Source organism: Littorina saxatilis, linkage group LG2 (genome assembly GCF_037325665.1).
Source record: "Littorina saxatilis isolate snail1 linkage group LG2, US_GU_Lsax_2.0, whole genome shotgun sequence".
In the NCBI taxonomy this organism is placed as follows: domain Eukaryota; kingdom Metazoa; phylum Mollusca; class Gastropoda; order Littorinimorpha; family Littorinidae; genus Littorina; species Littorina saxatilis.
The window spans coordinates 52174378-52188355 of record NC_090246.1 but is presented as its reverse complement, the minus strand read 5'-3'; the positions used below and the strand labels follow the sequence as shown (position 1 = coordinate 52188355).

At 39.4% G+C, this 13978-nt stretch overlaps 1 protein-coding gene across 11 annotated transcripts in view; it reads left to right on the top strand.

The window, feature by feature from the left end:
* The window catches only part of LOC138959183 (mucin-2-like), an 88365-nt gene that overhangs the window by 24889 nt on the left and 49498 nt on the right, over positions 1–13978 (top strand). For 10 of the 11 annotated variants that reach the window (XR_011453649.1, XM_070330562.1, XM_070330567.1 and 7 more), the window contains one exon: positions 3539–3574. The exons of the other annotated variant lie outside the window; for it this stretch is intronic. Coding sequence is in view for 9 of the 10 variants with exons in the window: in XM_070330562.1 (XP_070186663.1) it covers positions 3539–3574 (36 nt within the window). In the remaining variant the exon portion in view is untranslated. The remainder of the gene's footprint in view (positions 1–3538; positions 3575–13978) is intronic. 11 annotated transcript variants of the gene reach the window in all.

Sequence of the window (13978 nt, the reverse complement as noted above, 5' to 3'; positions counted from 1 at the left end):
TACTGATGCAGGTGTCGATCGCAAGAGCGGTCAAAAACGGAACGTTTTACGTCAATTTGTATGGGTATCATGTCAAAAAGCGCTACATTTTAGCAATGACTTGGTGGATTGCTTTGAAACTTTAAGAATATCTTACCAACATACTAGAGATACTTCGTGCGAAAGTTTGGATCGTTACGGTTAATTATCCAGATGTGACGCAATGTTTTGGAAAATGTTGTTAAACTTGTCATAGGATTGTTCACTTGTGTCCAAAAAATTCATGACTTTGCATATCTACAGATGAATGATTGATACAGATTCTGTCTAAGTTTCATTTGCGTGTAGCTGCTGGCGTTAATTTGCTAGTCATGCAAACACATGAGGAAAAAATGGAACGTTCACGCTGTTTCGCGCTTACAGCTGTTATCGCTGCGTGCCTCTTAAAACATGCTACGGTCACGCTTGGCTGGGCATCGCTGTGGCACCAGAATCATCGCTTAAATATGTAGCGTGTTTACTGGTCCAGCAAATTTGCGTCAGTACTTACACGCACATAAAACTTTAGTAGTATGTGTATCAATCATTTTACTAAAGACATGCAAAGTCATACATTTTTTGGACCCAAGCGAACAATCCTATGACGAAATTAAAAACTTCTTTTGAAAAATTGCATAACATTTTAACAATCACCTGTAACAATATCATTTCGCTCGAAGTATCTCTAGTATGTTGGTAAAATATTCTGAAAGTTTCAAAGCAATCCACTAAGTCATTGCTAAAGTGCAGACTTTTTTTGTCATGATACCCCTAAAAAATGACGCAAAAAGTCCCGTTTTTGACCGCTCTTGCGATCGACACCTGCATCAGTAGGAATAGCATAGCACGCGAAATACGCAAGGTAGCAAAACAAAACAATCTATTCAGGGTAGATAATTGGTTTGACTTCCTTCTCGTATGTCAAAGTTGCAACGTTTTGCCTACTGTGATTTTTTGTCGATTTTTCATTCGGCTCTTCCGTTTTTGTCTGGTCGATTTTGAGGGTACCCTTACTTGAGCGGCGGTAACGTGATCCCTGTAAAATAAATATTTAATCCAAATGGTGATCCTGAAGGTTAAGTGAACGGCCTTCTCTGGCATATAAAGTGTTAATAAAATGACACGGAGATTAATGCTTAAATTTGGGTTTGAAATTTGTTGCAATAATGTTTTGGCCAAGTTTACATTTCATACTCCTTGCAATACAATCACGCTGACTGCACTATAAATCGTGACATTCCATAATGATGTAAAATCATAATTCTGATATGAAAACAACAGGTGTGTGTGTGTGACTGTGTTCGTGTGTGTGTATGTGTGTGTGTATATGTGTGTGTGTGTGCAGTGTGTGTGTGTGTATGTATGTGTGTGCGTGTGTGTGAGTGCTGTGGGAAAAAGTGTTGGTGAGGCATGTTTCTTTTTAGTTATTGAATAACTTACCCAAGTGTCGCATTATTGCAACTTTGCAAAATAAAGTTATTTTCTTTTCAGCAACAACAACCAATCCAACTACATCAACTATAAAAGGTGTGCGAAAATAAACAAACGAATAAGTCTAATCACATTTAATACTCCTCGTGATACAATAACACTGACTGCAATATGAATCGTGACAAGATGGTGTAAAACAATGTTTTGTTGTTAAAACAAGTGTGTGTGTGTGTCTCTGTCTGTCTGTCTGTCTGTCTGTCTGTCTGTCTGTCTGTCTGTCTGTCTGTCTGTATCTGTGTGTCTGTGTTTGTGTGTGTGTTCGTGTGGCTGTGTGTGTGTGTGTGTGACTGTGTTCGTGTGTGTGTATGTGTGTGTGTATATGTGTGTGTGTGTGCAGTGTGTGTGTGTGTGTGTGTATGTGTGCGTGTTCGTGCTTTGTGCGTGCGTGCTCGCGTGCGTGTATGTGCGCCCGTGCCATCGTGTGTTGTTTTTGCTTATTTTTAAAAATATTAACGTTATTCCGAAATTTAAACAACTGGGATAAGTGTTGGTGCGGAACGGAACGATCGTGCAATGATCGAGTGACACAGGTTAACTCTAGAATCCCATATCCTCCTCTCGAGAACGTTTGCTTTTGTTTGCCTATATTTTTGTTATTGCTAGTATTGAGTTGCTTACACCGTATAGATATATTGCCCTTTTTTGTACTTTTTTCCTTCTCCCTTTTGTTTGCTTGGAACCTTTTTTCTTGGACGTTTGGCCAGGTGTATGATTTCTGCACTTTTCAATGAGGTACGTTTGGCTTTCACATTTTATATACCTCTCTATTTGTGTATGTATATATGTATTCATTCTGACCACAATAAAATATGTTTCATGCCTGTTCGATCTGCACGCGTTCATTTGGTGAATCAAGTGTTTGTAAGAATTTATTATCAGTATTTGCATGAAGTCAAAGAAAAACATCCTTGTCTTTATGGCATATTAGATAGAGTATACTTTATTTGTCGCTTATAGAAAATGCTCACATTTTGTAGGCCGATTAAGAATCAAGCTTAGAAATCTGATCGTGTAAGTGCATATTTTTGTTGCGCGGATAGATGCTTTTTCCATTTAGTCAAGTTTTGACTAAATGTTTTAACATAGACGGGGAATCGAGACGATGGTGTGGTGTATGTGTGTATGTGTGTGTGTGTGTGTGTGTGTGTGTGTGTGTATAACGCAATTCTAAGAAACTCCTGGACCGATCTTCATGAAACTTAACATGAGAGTTCCTGAGTATTATATCTCCAGACGTTTTTTTCAGTTTTTGGGTAAATATCTTTGATGACGTCATATCCGGCTTTTTGTGAAAGTTGAGGCGGCTCTGTCACGCTCTCATTTTTCAACCAATATGGTTGAAATTTTGGTCAAGTAATCTTCGACGAAGCCCGGACTCTGGTATTGCAACGTTTTGCCTACTGTGATTTTTTGTCGATTTTTCATTCGGCTCTTCCGTTTTTGTCTGGTCGATTTTGAGGGTACCCTTACTTGAGCGGCGGTAACGTGATCCCTGTAAAATAAATATTTAATCCAAATGGTGATCCTGAAGGTTAAGTGAACGGCCTTCTCTGGCATATAAAGTGTTAATAAAATGACACGGAGATTAATGCTTAAATTTGGGTTTGAAATTTGTTGCAATAATGTTTTGGCCAAGTTTACATTTCATACTCCTTGCAATACAATCACGCTGACTGCACTATAAATCGTGACATTCCATAATGATGTAAAATCATAATTCTGATATGAAAACAACAGGTGTGTGTGTGTGTGTGTGTGTGTGTGTGTGTGTGTGTGTGTGTGTGTGTGTGTGTGTGTGTGTGTGTGTGTGTGTGTGTGTGTGTGTGTGTATGTATGTGTGTGCGTGTGTGTGAGTGCGTGTGTGCGTGCATGTGTTGTGTATGCCTATTTTCAAAACCTTAACGTTATTCCGAAATGAAAACAGCTGTGGGAAAAAGTGTTGGTGAGGCATGTTTTTTTTAGTTATTGAATAACTTACCTAAGTGTCGCATTATTGCAACTTTGCAAAATAAAGTTATTTTCTTTTCAGCAACAACAACCAATCCAACTACATCAACTATAAAAGGTGTGCGAAAATAAACAAACGAATAAGTCTAATCACATTTAATACTCCTCGTGATACAATAACACTGACTGCAATATGAATCGTGACAAGATGGTGTAAAACAATGTTTTGTTGTTAAAACAAGTGTGTGTGTGTGTCTCTCTGTCTGTCTGTCTGTCTGTCTGTCTGTCTGTCTGTCTGTATCTGTGTGTCTGTGTTTGTGTGTGTGTTCGTGTGGCTGTGTGTGTGTGTGTGTGACTGTGTTCGTGTGTGTGTATGTGTGTGTGTGTGTGCAGTGTGTGTGTGTGTGTGTGTGTGTGTGTGTGTGTGTGTGTGTATGTGTGCGTGTTCGTGCTTTGTGCGTGCGTGCTCGCGTGCGTGTATGTGCGCCCGTGCCATCGTGTGTTGTTTTTGCTTATTTTTAAAAATATTAACGTTATTCCGAAATTTAAACAACTGGGATAAGTGTTGGTGCGGAACGGAACGATCGTGCAATGATCGAGTGACACAGGTTAACTCTAGAATCCCATATCCTCCTCTCGAGAACGTTTGCTTTTGTTTGCCTATATTTTTGTTATTGCTAGTATTGAGTTGCTTACACCGTATAGATATATCGCCTTTTTTGTACTTTTTTGCCTTCTCCCTTTTGTTTGCTTGGAACCTTTTTTCTTGGACGTTTGGCCAGGTGTATGATTTCTGCACTTTTCAATGAGGTACGTTTGGCTTTCACATTTTATATACCTCTCTATTTGTGTATGTATAATTATATGTATTCATTCTGACCACAATAAAATATGTTTCATGCCTGTTCGATTTGCACGCGTTCATTTGGTGAATCAAGTGTTTGTAAGAATTTATTATCAGTATTTGCATGAAGTCAAAGAAAAACATCCTTGTCTTTATGGCATATTAGATAGAGTATACTTTATTTGTCGCTTATAGAAAATGCTCACATTTTGTAGGCCGATTAAGAATCAAGCTTAGAAATCTGATCGTGTAAGTGCATATTTTTGTTGCGCGGATAGATGCTTTTTCCATTTAGTCAAGTTTTGACTAAATGTTTTAACATAGACGGGGAATCGAGACGATGGTGTGGTGTATGTGTGTATGTGTGTGTGTGTGTGTGTGTGTGTGTGTGTGTGTGTGTGTGTGTGTGTGTGTGTATAACGCAATTCTAAGAAACTCCTGGACCGATCTTCATGAAACTTAACATGAGAGTTCCTGAGTATTATATCTCCAGACGTTTTTTTCAGTTTTTGGGTAAATATCTTTGATGACGTCATATCCGGCTGTTTGTGAAAGTTGAGGCGGCTCTGTCACGCTCTCATTTTTCAACCAATATGGTTGAAATTTTGGTCAAGTAATCTTCGACGAACCCCGACTCTGGTATTGCATTTCAGCTTGGAGGCTTAAAAATTAATTAATGAGTTTTCTCATTAAAGTTGTCATTAAAATCGATTTTTCGCAAACAAATTTAAAATTGATTGCATCGTATTCTTCATCATATTTTGAATCTAAACATATAGACATATGTCACATTTACTTTTAAAATGTGATCACAATTAACGAAAACAGGTTAATTAGTGCTTCGATTATTATATAAGAAATCGATCCAAAAAAGATTTCATCTTATTCCTTATCATTTCCTGATTCCAAAAACATATAAATATGATATGTTGTATTCCAAACTGACAAGCTCAGAAAGTTAACAAGTCGCGTAAGGCGAAATTACAACATTTAGTCAAGCTGTCGAACTAACAGAATGAAACTGAACTCACTGCATTTTTACAGCAAGAGCGTATACTCGTAACATCGTCAGTCCACCGCTCGATGCAAAGGCAGTAAAATTGACAAGAAGAGCGGGGTAGTAGTTGCGCTGAGAAGGCTAGCACGCTTTTCTTTATCTCTATTCTTTTTAACTTTCTGAGCGTGTTTTTAATCCAAACATATCACATCTATATGTTTTTGGAATCAGGAACCCACAAGAAATAAGAAGAAATTGTTTTTAAATCGATTTCGGAAATTTTATTTTAATAATAATTTTTATATTTTTAATTTTCAGAGCTTGTATTTAATCCGAATATAACATATTTATATGTTTTTGGAATCATAAAATGATGAAGAATAAGATGAACGTAAATTTGGATCGTTTTAAAAACAAATTATTTTTTTTACAATTTTTAGATTTTTAATGACCAAAGTCATTAATTAATTTTCAAGCCTCCAAGCTGAAATGCAATACCGAAGTCCGGCCTTTGTCGAAGATTGCTTGGCCAAAATTTCAATCAATTTCATTAAAAAATGAGGGTGTGACAGTGCCGCCTAAACTTTTACAAAAAGCCGGATATGACGTCATCAAAGGTATTTATCGAAAAAAAGAAAAAAACATCCGGGGATATCATTCCCAGGAACTTTCATGTCAAATTTCATAAAGATCGGTCCAGTAGTTTGGTCTGAATCGCTCTACACACACACACGCACAGACAGACACACACACACACATACACCACGACCCTCGTCTCGATTCCCCCTTTACGTTAAAACATTTAGTCAAAACTTGACTAAATGTAAAAAGAATACAGAAAAGCGCGCTTCCCTGCTTTCCACAGTACGCTATTTCGCTATTCTTGCATGTCAGTTTCACTTTGTGTTGCACGGGACAATTAAGCGACTTCCTTGCTGCGTGGATTGACGACGCTGTTTTTGTCTTAGCGAAAAAAATGCAGTGCGTTCAGTTTTATTCTGTGGGTGCGACAAAATGACTAAATGTTGTAATTTCGCCTTACTCGACTTGTTAATTTTTTTTTAATTCATTTGTATTTATTTGTGTGTGTTGGTCTGCCACCTTGCTGTGGAAAAATGTGTAAAAAAAGTGTAGATAGAAGCAGCTCTTGGAAATGACATCACTCTTATCTTTGTACGGGTGTGCTTTACATGCCACAGAAAGATTTCCACTTTTCTCACTATGGTATTGGGAAATTGTTATTCACATGTCTTATTATATTTCTTGTAACAAAACCTGCATGTGACAATCAACTTTATACATGTATTATACTACTATTTTGACTGTTTCTGAACAGACTACTAATAATGTATTCCGGCTACTTGTTCTTCAGCCTCCTATGTACTCCTTTCAGTTTTCCCTCTCTCTCTCTTTTTGTCTCTAACAGACAAAGACACACGCACGGACGCGCGCACACACACACACACACACACTCACACACACACACAAACACACACACACACACACACACACACACACACACACACACATATATATATATATACACACACACACACCTTGTTGCTTTGTCTTTCTTGAAGTGAATGATTACGAATAAGGACAGTAATAAGCTCGAGACAACGTGATTGTGCTCTGAAGGATCCCTTTCAGAGATTTCCAGCCACTTTGGACAACCACTGACAACAGTCCTGTTTCTCTCTCTTTCCAGCTGCAGAGTGCACGTTTACGGAGAAAGAAGACACGCGGGTAACATCCACGGCCCAAGTCACAGTGGATTTGTCGTCCTCCGGGGACTGTGAAACATTGTGCAAGGACATCCCACAGTGCCGCGCTTACTCCTCTACCTCTGGCAAGTGCGAGATTCACACGTCTGATGACACCCCCACCCCCACCAATGCCAATTATGTGCACGCCACAAAGATCAACTGTTTTGGTGAGCCACATCCTGCCAGAATAATTGTTCAGACCAATTTTTGTTGTTGCTATTTCATGACAATTCGTTCCAACTCAAGAGTCATAAACTTGGGTTTGTCCTCAATTAAACGTTCCAATAATTGAACCTTTCGGGGGACGGGCGCAATGGCTTGGTGGTAAGACGCCGGCCTCCAAAGCGGAAGGTCGTGGGTTCGAATCCCGGCAGGGTTCAGGTGGAGATTTTTCCGATCTCCCAGGTCAACGTATGTGCAGACCTGTTAGTGCGTTTTCCCCCTTCGTGTGTACACGCAATCACAAGACCATGTGCGCACGGAAAAGATCCTGTAATCCATGTCAGAGTTCGGTGGGTTATAGAAACACGAACATACCCAGCATGCTTCCTGCGAAAGCGGCGTATGGCTGCCTAAATGGCGGGGTAAAAACGGGCATACACGTAAAAATCCACTTGTGCAAAAACACGAGTGTACGTGGGAGTTTCAGCCCACGAACGCAGAAGAAGAAGAAGAACCTTTCTTGGGTTTTTTATTTTAGTTTATGAGAAGTTATTTATTACTTGTTATTGCCAGCTTAAAAAACGGCTCTCATAGTGTTTTTCAAGCACAGCGATGGGTCATACTCATTATGTTTGCAGTGCGATATCCACATTCACAAAACATCGAAGAGATCTCATTTATGTGTGTTTAACTGTGCATCTATATCCATTCCTTTGGTTTAACAAAATTCGTTTGTAATTTCTAGCTCTCACAGGTTCTCATTCTTTTATAGTTTTGTGTATCTCTTTCCCTGTCTGCAAACATCGTCTAGTTTATCTCTATCATGGGCTTATTGTTCTTTCTGGGTAACTCTTTTTTTTACCTGCACTTAGTCTGTTTTTGTATTTTTAATTCATCAAGCAACATTTCGCCCAGCAGTGTCAGCTGCTAAATATAATTTCACACATTGGATTGGAGATGCTCAAAAAACGTGCCCAAGTTGGGCCCTATTTTGACAAGGTTAACACTATCCTGCTTTGCTTGCAGGTAACGGCGAACCTTGCTGTTTCTCCCAAGTTCAAACAGCAACAAAAGAAACAGCTGGATCAACGCATTCGCTGATACCGACACTGGACTCCTGTACATCCATGTGCTCAGCTGTGTCTTCCTGTCAGGGCCTGACTTTCAGCAGTAGCACGTGCTATTTTTATGCCAGCACACCTTCCACAGCGACCCAGAGTGGTTCTTTCTACTATACCAAGACGTGTGCAGATGGTATGTTTGACCATGCAGTCTTCAAAATTAAAAAAAGCATGTGTTTTCTATATCTGGTTTCCCGATTTTAAAGCTCACAATAGAAATTATGACTGTGGATTGGTGCTATCGAATGAACTCTTTCTAAACGCCTCGAATTTCTGTCAACCCAACGGTATATTTTTTGACAGGTGAGCAAGCATACCATACACAAACGATCAAGTAAGCATACTGTACTGATAGAAAAACAGTCAATCCGCTCTTAAATCTGCATGGTTAGTGATCCTGAACGCACACTCGCGTGTATTTGACTAAGCCTTGTCGATACGTTTGCCTGGAATACTTTTGTTACTCAAAGCATAAAAATAAAGTAACTAAATCAGTCGGTCAACAACATGAATGAATAAAACATTTAAAAACATGAAAACAAAAAAATATTTGCTGTGGGAACATTTTCTCTAACAACGCGTGAATGTTAATCAATTTAACTTCACCAACGTAGAGACACTAGGTCGTGAAAGTACATAGCGTTTAATTAAAGCGCCCACAAGAGCGCTTGGTTGTTATGGAACATTGTTCTGTTCTTCATTTTTGTCTATAGTTTTGAGTCTGCCAATATCAACCGAGATAACGCTTGCTAATAAGAAACTATATATGTGGAAACTTGGGCTGATAAGATATTTGGTTGTGAAATCGAGAATATATGGCTGTGCAAATATCCATTGCTTGTGTAATCTGTGTTGTAAATATATTGCTGTTAAAACAGCATAGAATCTATGAACACGGAACCTTTCGAACGCATGGCTATTGGTATATATCGATCGGCTGTGTTAATATTCTGATTGGAGAAGATATACTTGTGAAAATATTGTTTAGGGAAACACTTTTGAGAGTATATTGCATGCACTACATACACACCGGTTGTGAGATCGCTCAGCAGTGACAAGACACTGATGTGAAAATACCAGCCGTAAGAACATTTGCTTGCACGAATATGTGATTCTGAAATATTGATCGAAGCAACACTTGGTTGTGAGAATGAAAAGTTGTGAACAGCAATGGAGGCAATGCCTGGTTGTAAGAAAAGGTTACAGTCGAAACGTTCGGGCTGTACAGGGATGGCCCAATCGGCCGCCCGACCGCCAGTAGCTAGTACAAATTCTGCCGGGCTACTAGAAACCGCCTGCATGGCAACTCCCCCAGTTGGCCAGTGAAAATTCTAGTCAAATGCAAAACAACTTTTGATGGTACTATCGATTTTCAAATCCGTAAAATCACCGGGAAAGCCTGTTCATCGCTGACCACAGCCCGGCTATCTATTGAATAACCGCTATTTTGTGTGTTTCTAACTGTCACAATTTTAGTGTGTGGTAAGTACCGGGTTAGAGAAATTTGTGACGGGCTAGTGAATTTCTTAAAGTTACTCGCCCGGCCGGCGAGTTAAATGTGTGAGATTTGGGCATCCCTGGGGTGTATCAAACCACGGTAGAGGGCTTGCCTACCTTTGAACGAAATGCCTTAGAAAATCCAGAAATACATCACCTTTGATCCACTCTATTTATGTAAATTGTATACACATGCAATGATACTAAATCTATTTCCCTATCCTTTGTGTGATAGAATTTGTGTCCGTCTGTAGATGTTAGTTTCTTTGTTAGTCCTGTGTTGACAACTCTTCGACAAGCGCTTAGAACTGTACCCACGGAATACGCGCTATATAAGCTTCATATTGATTGATTGATTGATCCTCTTTTTACAGGTGCAGATACAGGAAGTCTCACGATAAGTGTGTGTGGTAAGTATTTCCTGTTCATTTCCCCTGGCTTTTAAATGACGCTGCCATTTATTCTTAACTGGCTAGGCAATATCAATGTGAACACGACGCACCACACTCTCAATTATATTTTCATGTTGTAAGCTTTTAAAACTTCGATATTTGCAACTTAACCGTACGTAAGCACTTGTGTCAATCACCTAGTTTTGTGTGTCTCTGTGTGTGTTATTACACATAGTAGGAAATCAATTAACTCTGTGTGCATAGGATGTCGTTTTCCTTTAAACCGTATAACTAGATACTGCCTACGTGACTGCTCATAGGTTACACAATTCCTCGCAAAACACGTGCTGACCTAAATCACAGAGCAGACACAGGCGATGGGCCTTCGTTCTTTCAATGTTTTGTGCTGTTCTTGTTTAGCCAGTCCTCCGTTTGAATGCTGCGTCGCTCACAAGAATTAAATAACGGTTTTAGGTGTGACGAAAAAAAGAACAGGGCCTGAGTACGGTGATAAATACAAGACTTATTTTACAACCATTTGAAAAATACATACATCCCCCGTGGCTGCCCGCATAACGAAATCGTTTTTCTCGTGTTTTGAACTTGCCAGTGTTACAGCACAGAGCAGAGTCCGTCCCGCACTTTGCTTTGTGTACATCACGTGGCCACCCAAACACCCGCACAACGCAACATTTTCACGAGAAAAACACGTTTATTTGTTTGCTTTGTCTGTATTACACATTTCTATTTACATTTACCACTGACACACCAAATTGTATGCTTTAGTTTGCAAGTGAATCGTTATCATACAAAATAACGTTATCACGAGACGAACAGAGATCTCAGAGATCGTCTGCTTCTCAACTGTTTCACGCAAATCGTGTAATATCTATTTTTGCGGAAACCTCCCGAAGAAATGCAATCTCAGCGGCTTCCACCTGCAACATAGTCGTGCTTATTTGGAATGTGACGTCCTGTTCTTCGTCAGTCACACCTATCTCGAAAACTATGCGTCGCACAGAACCAGCGCCCTTCCATTATTTCTTTGACGCTAGAATTGGCGAGTGTGGCGAGGAAGAAGCGTTTCTTAAGCAATTCTCGCCGCAAGGAATTCTAATTTAGCGAGCTGAACTGAACTGTACTGAACGTTATTTTACAATGAAGCACACACAAACACACACACACACACACACACACACACACACACACACACATACACACACGCGCACACACACACACACACACACACACACACACACACACACACACACACACACACACACACACAGAGGCACCACTGTATATACAGTAATACTGTCGTTTCAAATACTTTGCAACACATGTAACCCAAACAAAACATGTTTCCGTACCCCTTCTTTTATTAAAACACAGCTTCGGCCCTTGATGATTTTAATCAATCAAATTTTTTGTACAACAGTTTAAACTGGCTTCGCATGCGATTATTCACTGGCACAGTTAATACACTTTCAAGCTGTACATGTTAATAGTTTTTACTGTTGAGTTAAAGGCACAGTAAGCCTCCCGTAAACCATCACAGATACGGTCAGGCTTTTACACACAGTACAAACACCCTTTCATTTAAACACTCACCGCTTGAGAACATCCTAGGTGCCCTCCGTAAAGAGCGAACAATTTTCAAAGAATTTATTTGTGCGTGGTTTATCTTACCCCTGAGCCATCGTGAACCCGTGTGATCCAGTTTCCCTTTTCCACAATGTAGTCGTCAGTTAGTAATTTGAATGCGACTCGATGTGAGCTTATCTGCAATAGCACGTTTTTATGCACGAAACAAACGGCTGTGGTTCACAAGAACTCTAGCGATGGCTTTTGACTGTTGAGAGGAACTGGCGATATGCATAAACCGTCGTCTGCTACGACCCTTGCGTGACCCTGCTTCCGGGCTTTTCTTTTTTTAAACTTTCACAATTTTGAATTGTACTGATCTTGTCTTGATGAAAAAAGAATTCTTTTATGATTAAAGTATGTTTGTGTAACAAGCTGTCAATTTATTATTTAGATTTTAAAAGTTAGGTCTAGCGCAAAAACGCACCACGGTCCAAAAACATTCTTTGGTCCACGGCTATCGCCAGTTTAGAATGAGACCGAAGGGAAGTAACTCATTTTTGACCTGAGTTCAGGATGGGTCCAAAAAGTGTCCGAGACAATCTGCAAAATTAATTCTTTAAAAATTGCTCGCTCTTTACGTAGGGCACCTAGGATGTTCCCGTTTGCTGAGCGTTCAAACGGAAGGGTGTTTGTACTGTGTGTAAAAGCCTGACAGTATCTGTGATGGTTTATGGAAGGCTTACTGTGCCTTTAATGTACAGTATTAAACACAATTACAAAGAAGTTTTATGAAGGAAATTTTGCCCAAAGGCCTTTTTTAATTGGATTACTCTCAACCCCCTAGCTGTAAATGTTTTCAGGTATAAAACATACCTTGGTATTATGTCAATTCTTTTTGCATTTTAATCAGAAATGATAAAAAATATGTCAATCTAGATCAGGCTTAGACTCAGAAAGACTTGTATTTAGGCAACATGACTGATGAGCGACTCAGTGACGTAGCGAGAGATGCGGTTCGTAGACCTGTGTAACGAGATTCTGTCGAAGTAATTCGATGCTAACCCTGCAGACTTTTGTTTTGCCACAATTAAAACACATTAATTTTTGTTGTTAGCTGTTTGTTTCCATGTGGATGTGTTATGTGCAATTAAACGGGTACGGACACACGTTTTACACATGGGTTACATGAGTTGAAAAGTATTTGAAACGACGGTACGTATTACTGTATATACAGTGGTGCCTGTGTTGAAAGGCGAATACCATTTGGACCAGCCATGAGTGATGGAACATTGTACGCGGGGTATCTTGACAGGCACGTTTTAGAAGAAATAATAATGAAAGTGACAACAAATGGTGTTTTTTTTTAAGCGAGGTGTCCGCAATCTGCATGGAAAAATATAGCTCTTCATTTATCTACAGCGCTCGATCTTTTCTTGTTTTTATAAGGACATTAAAATTGTATAGTATTTGAGTCTTGAATGGCGATCTATTTAGAGCACTGCCTACAAGTTTAGCAAAAAAAAAACTTGCCCCCAAAAAGCATATTTTATAAACTGAACAGGAAAAGCGCGCATGATTCATAAAAATCAGATGCAGAAATGGTTTGCATTTTAATGAGTGGCATTTTTGGGGAGTCACGCTATAGCCTATGTTACTGCAGTAAAGCCACATCACCGTTGATAACGAATCTAAGTTCGTAAAGGGGCGTACCGACGCTCAAGGGATTGTGGTCATGAAGGCCAAAGAATGCATTTGGCACTGTGCTAAAGACGACAAAACGGTCAACTGGCGAACATAAAGGAAATTATTATAACGAACCATGCAACCTTTTCTTTTGTTTCAGGTTCAGCTGCAATGCCACAGCTGTCAAAAGTTCTGGTCGCATGTAAGTCTGTTATCCTGTATAAGTGTAAATGCTCGATCCTATTAATGTCTAAAACTTATGCAGAAAATCAGCAGTGTCTTCTGGACATACGTCGTCAAATCGAAAACATAAAGTTCTGCTTTCATGTAGTAGACTACACAATTCTTTCATTCAAGTACATATGCCCGTGCTAATCATCCATGTGTCAATGTTAATGTCTGTGGGCTAGTCTATTTATCTAAATGTGTATCTCTCTTGGTGTCCGATTGCAAGGATAGGTTTGTTCTGCTGC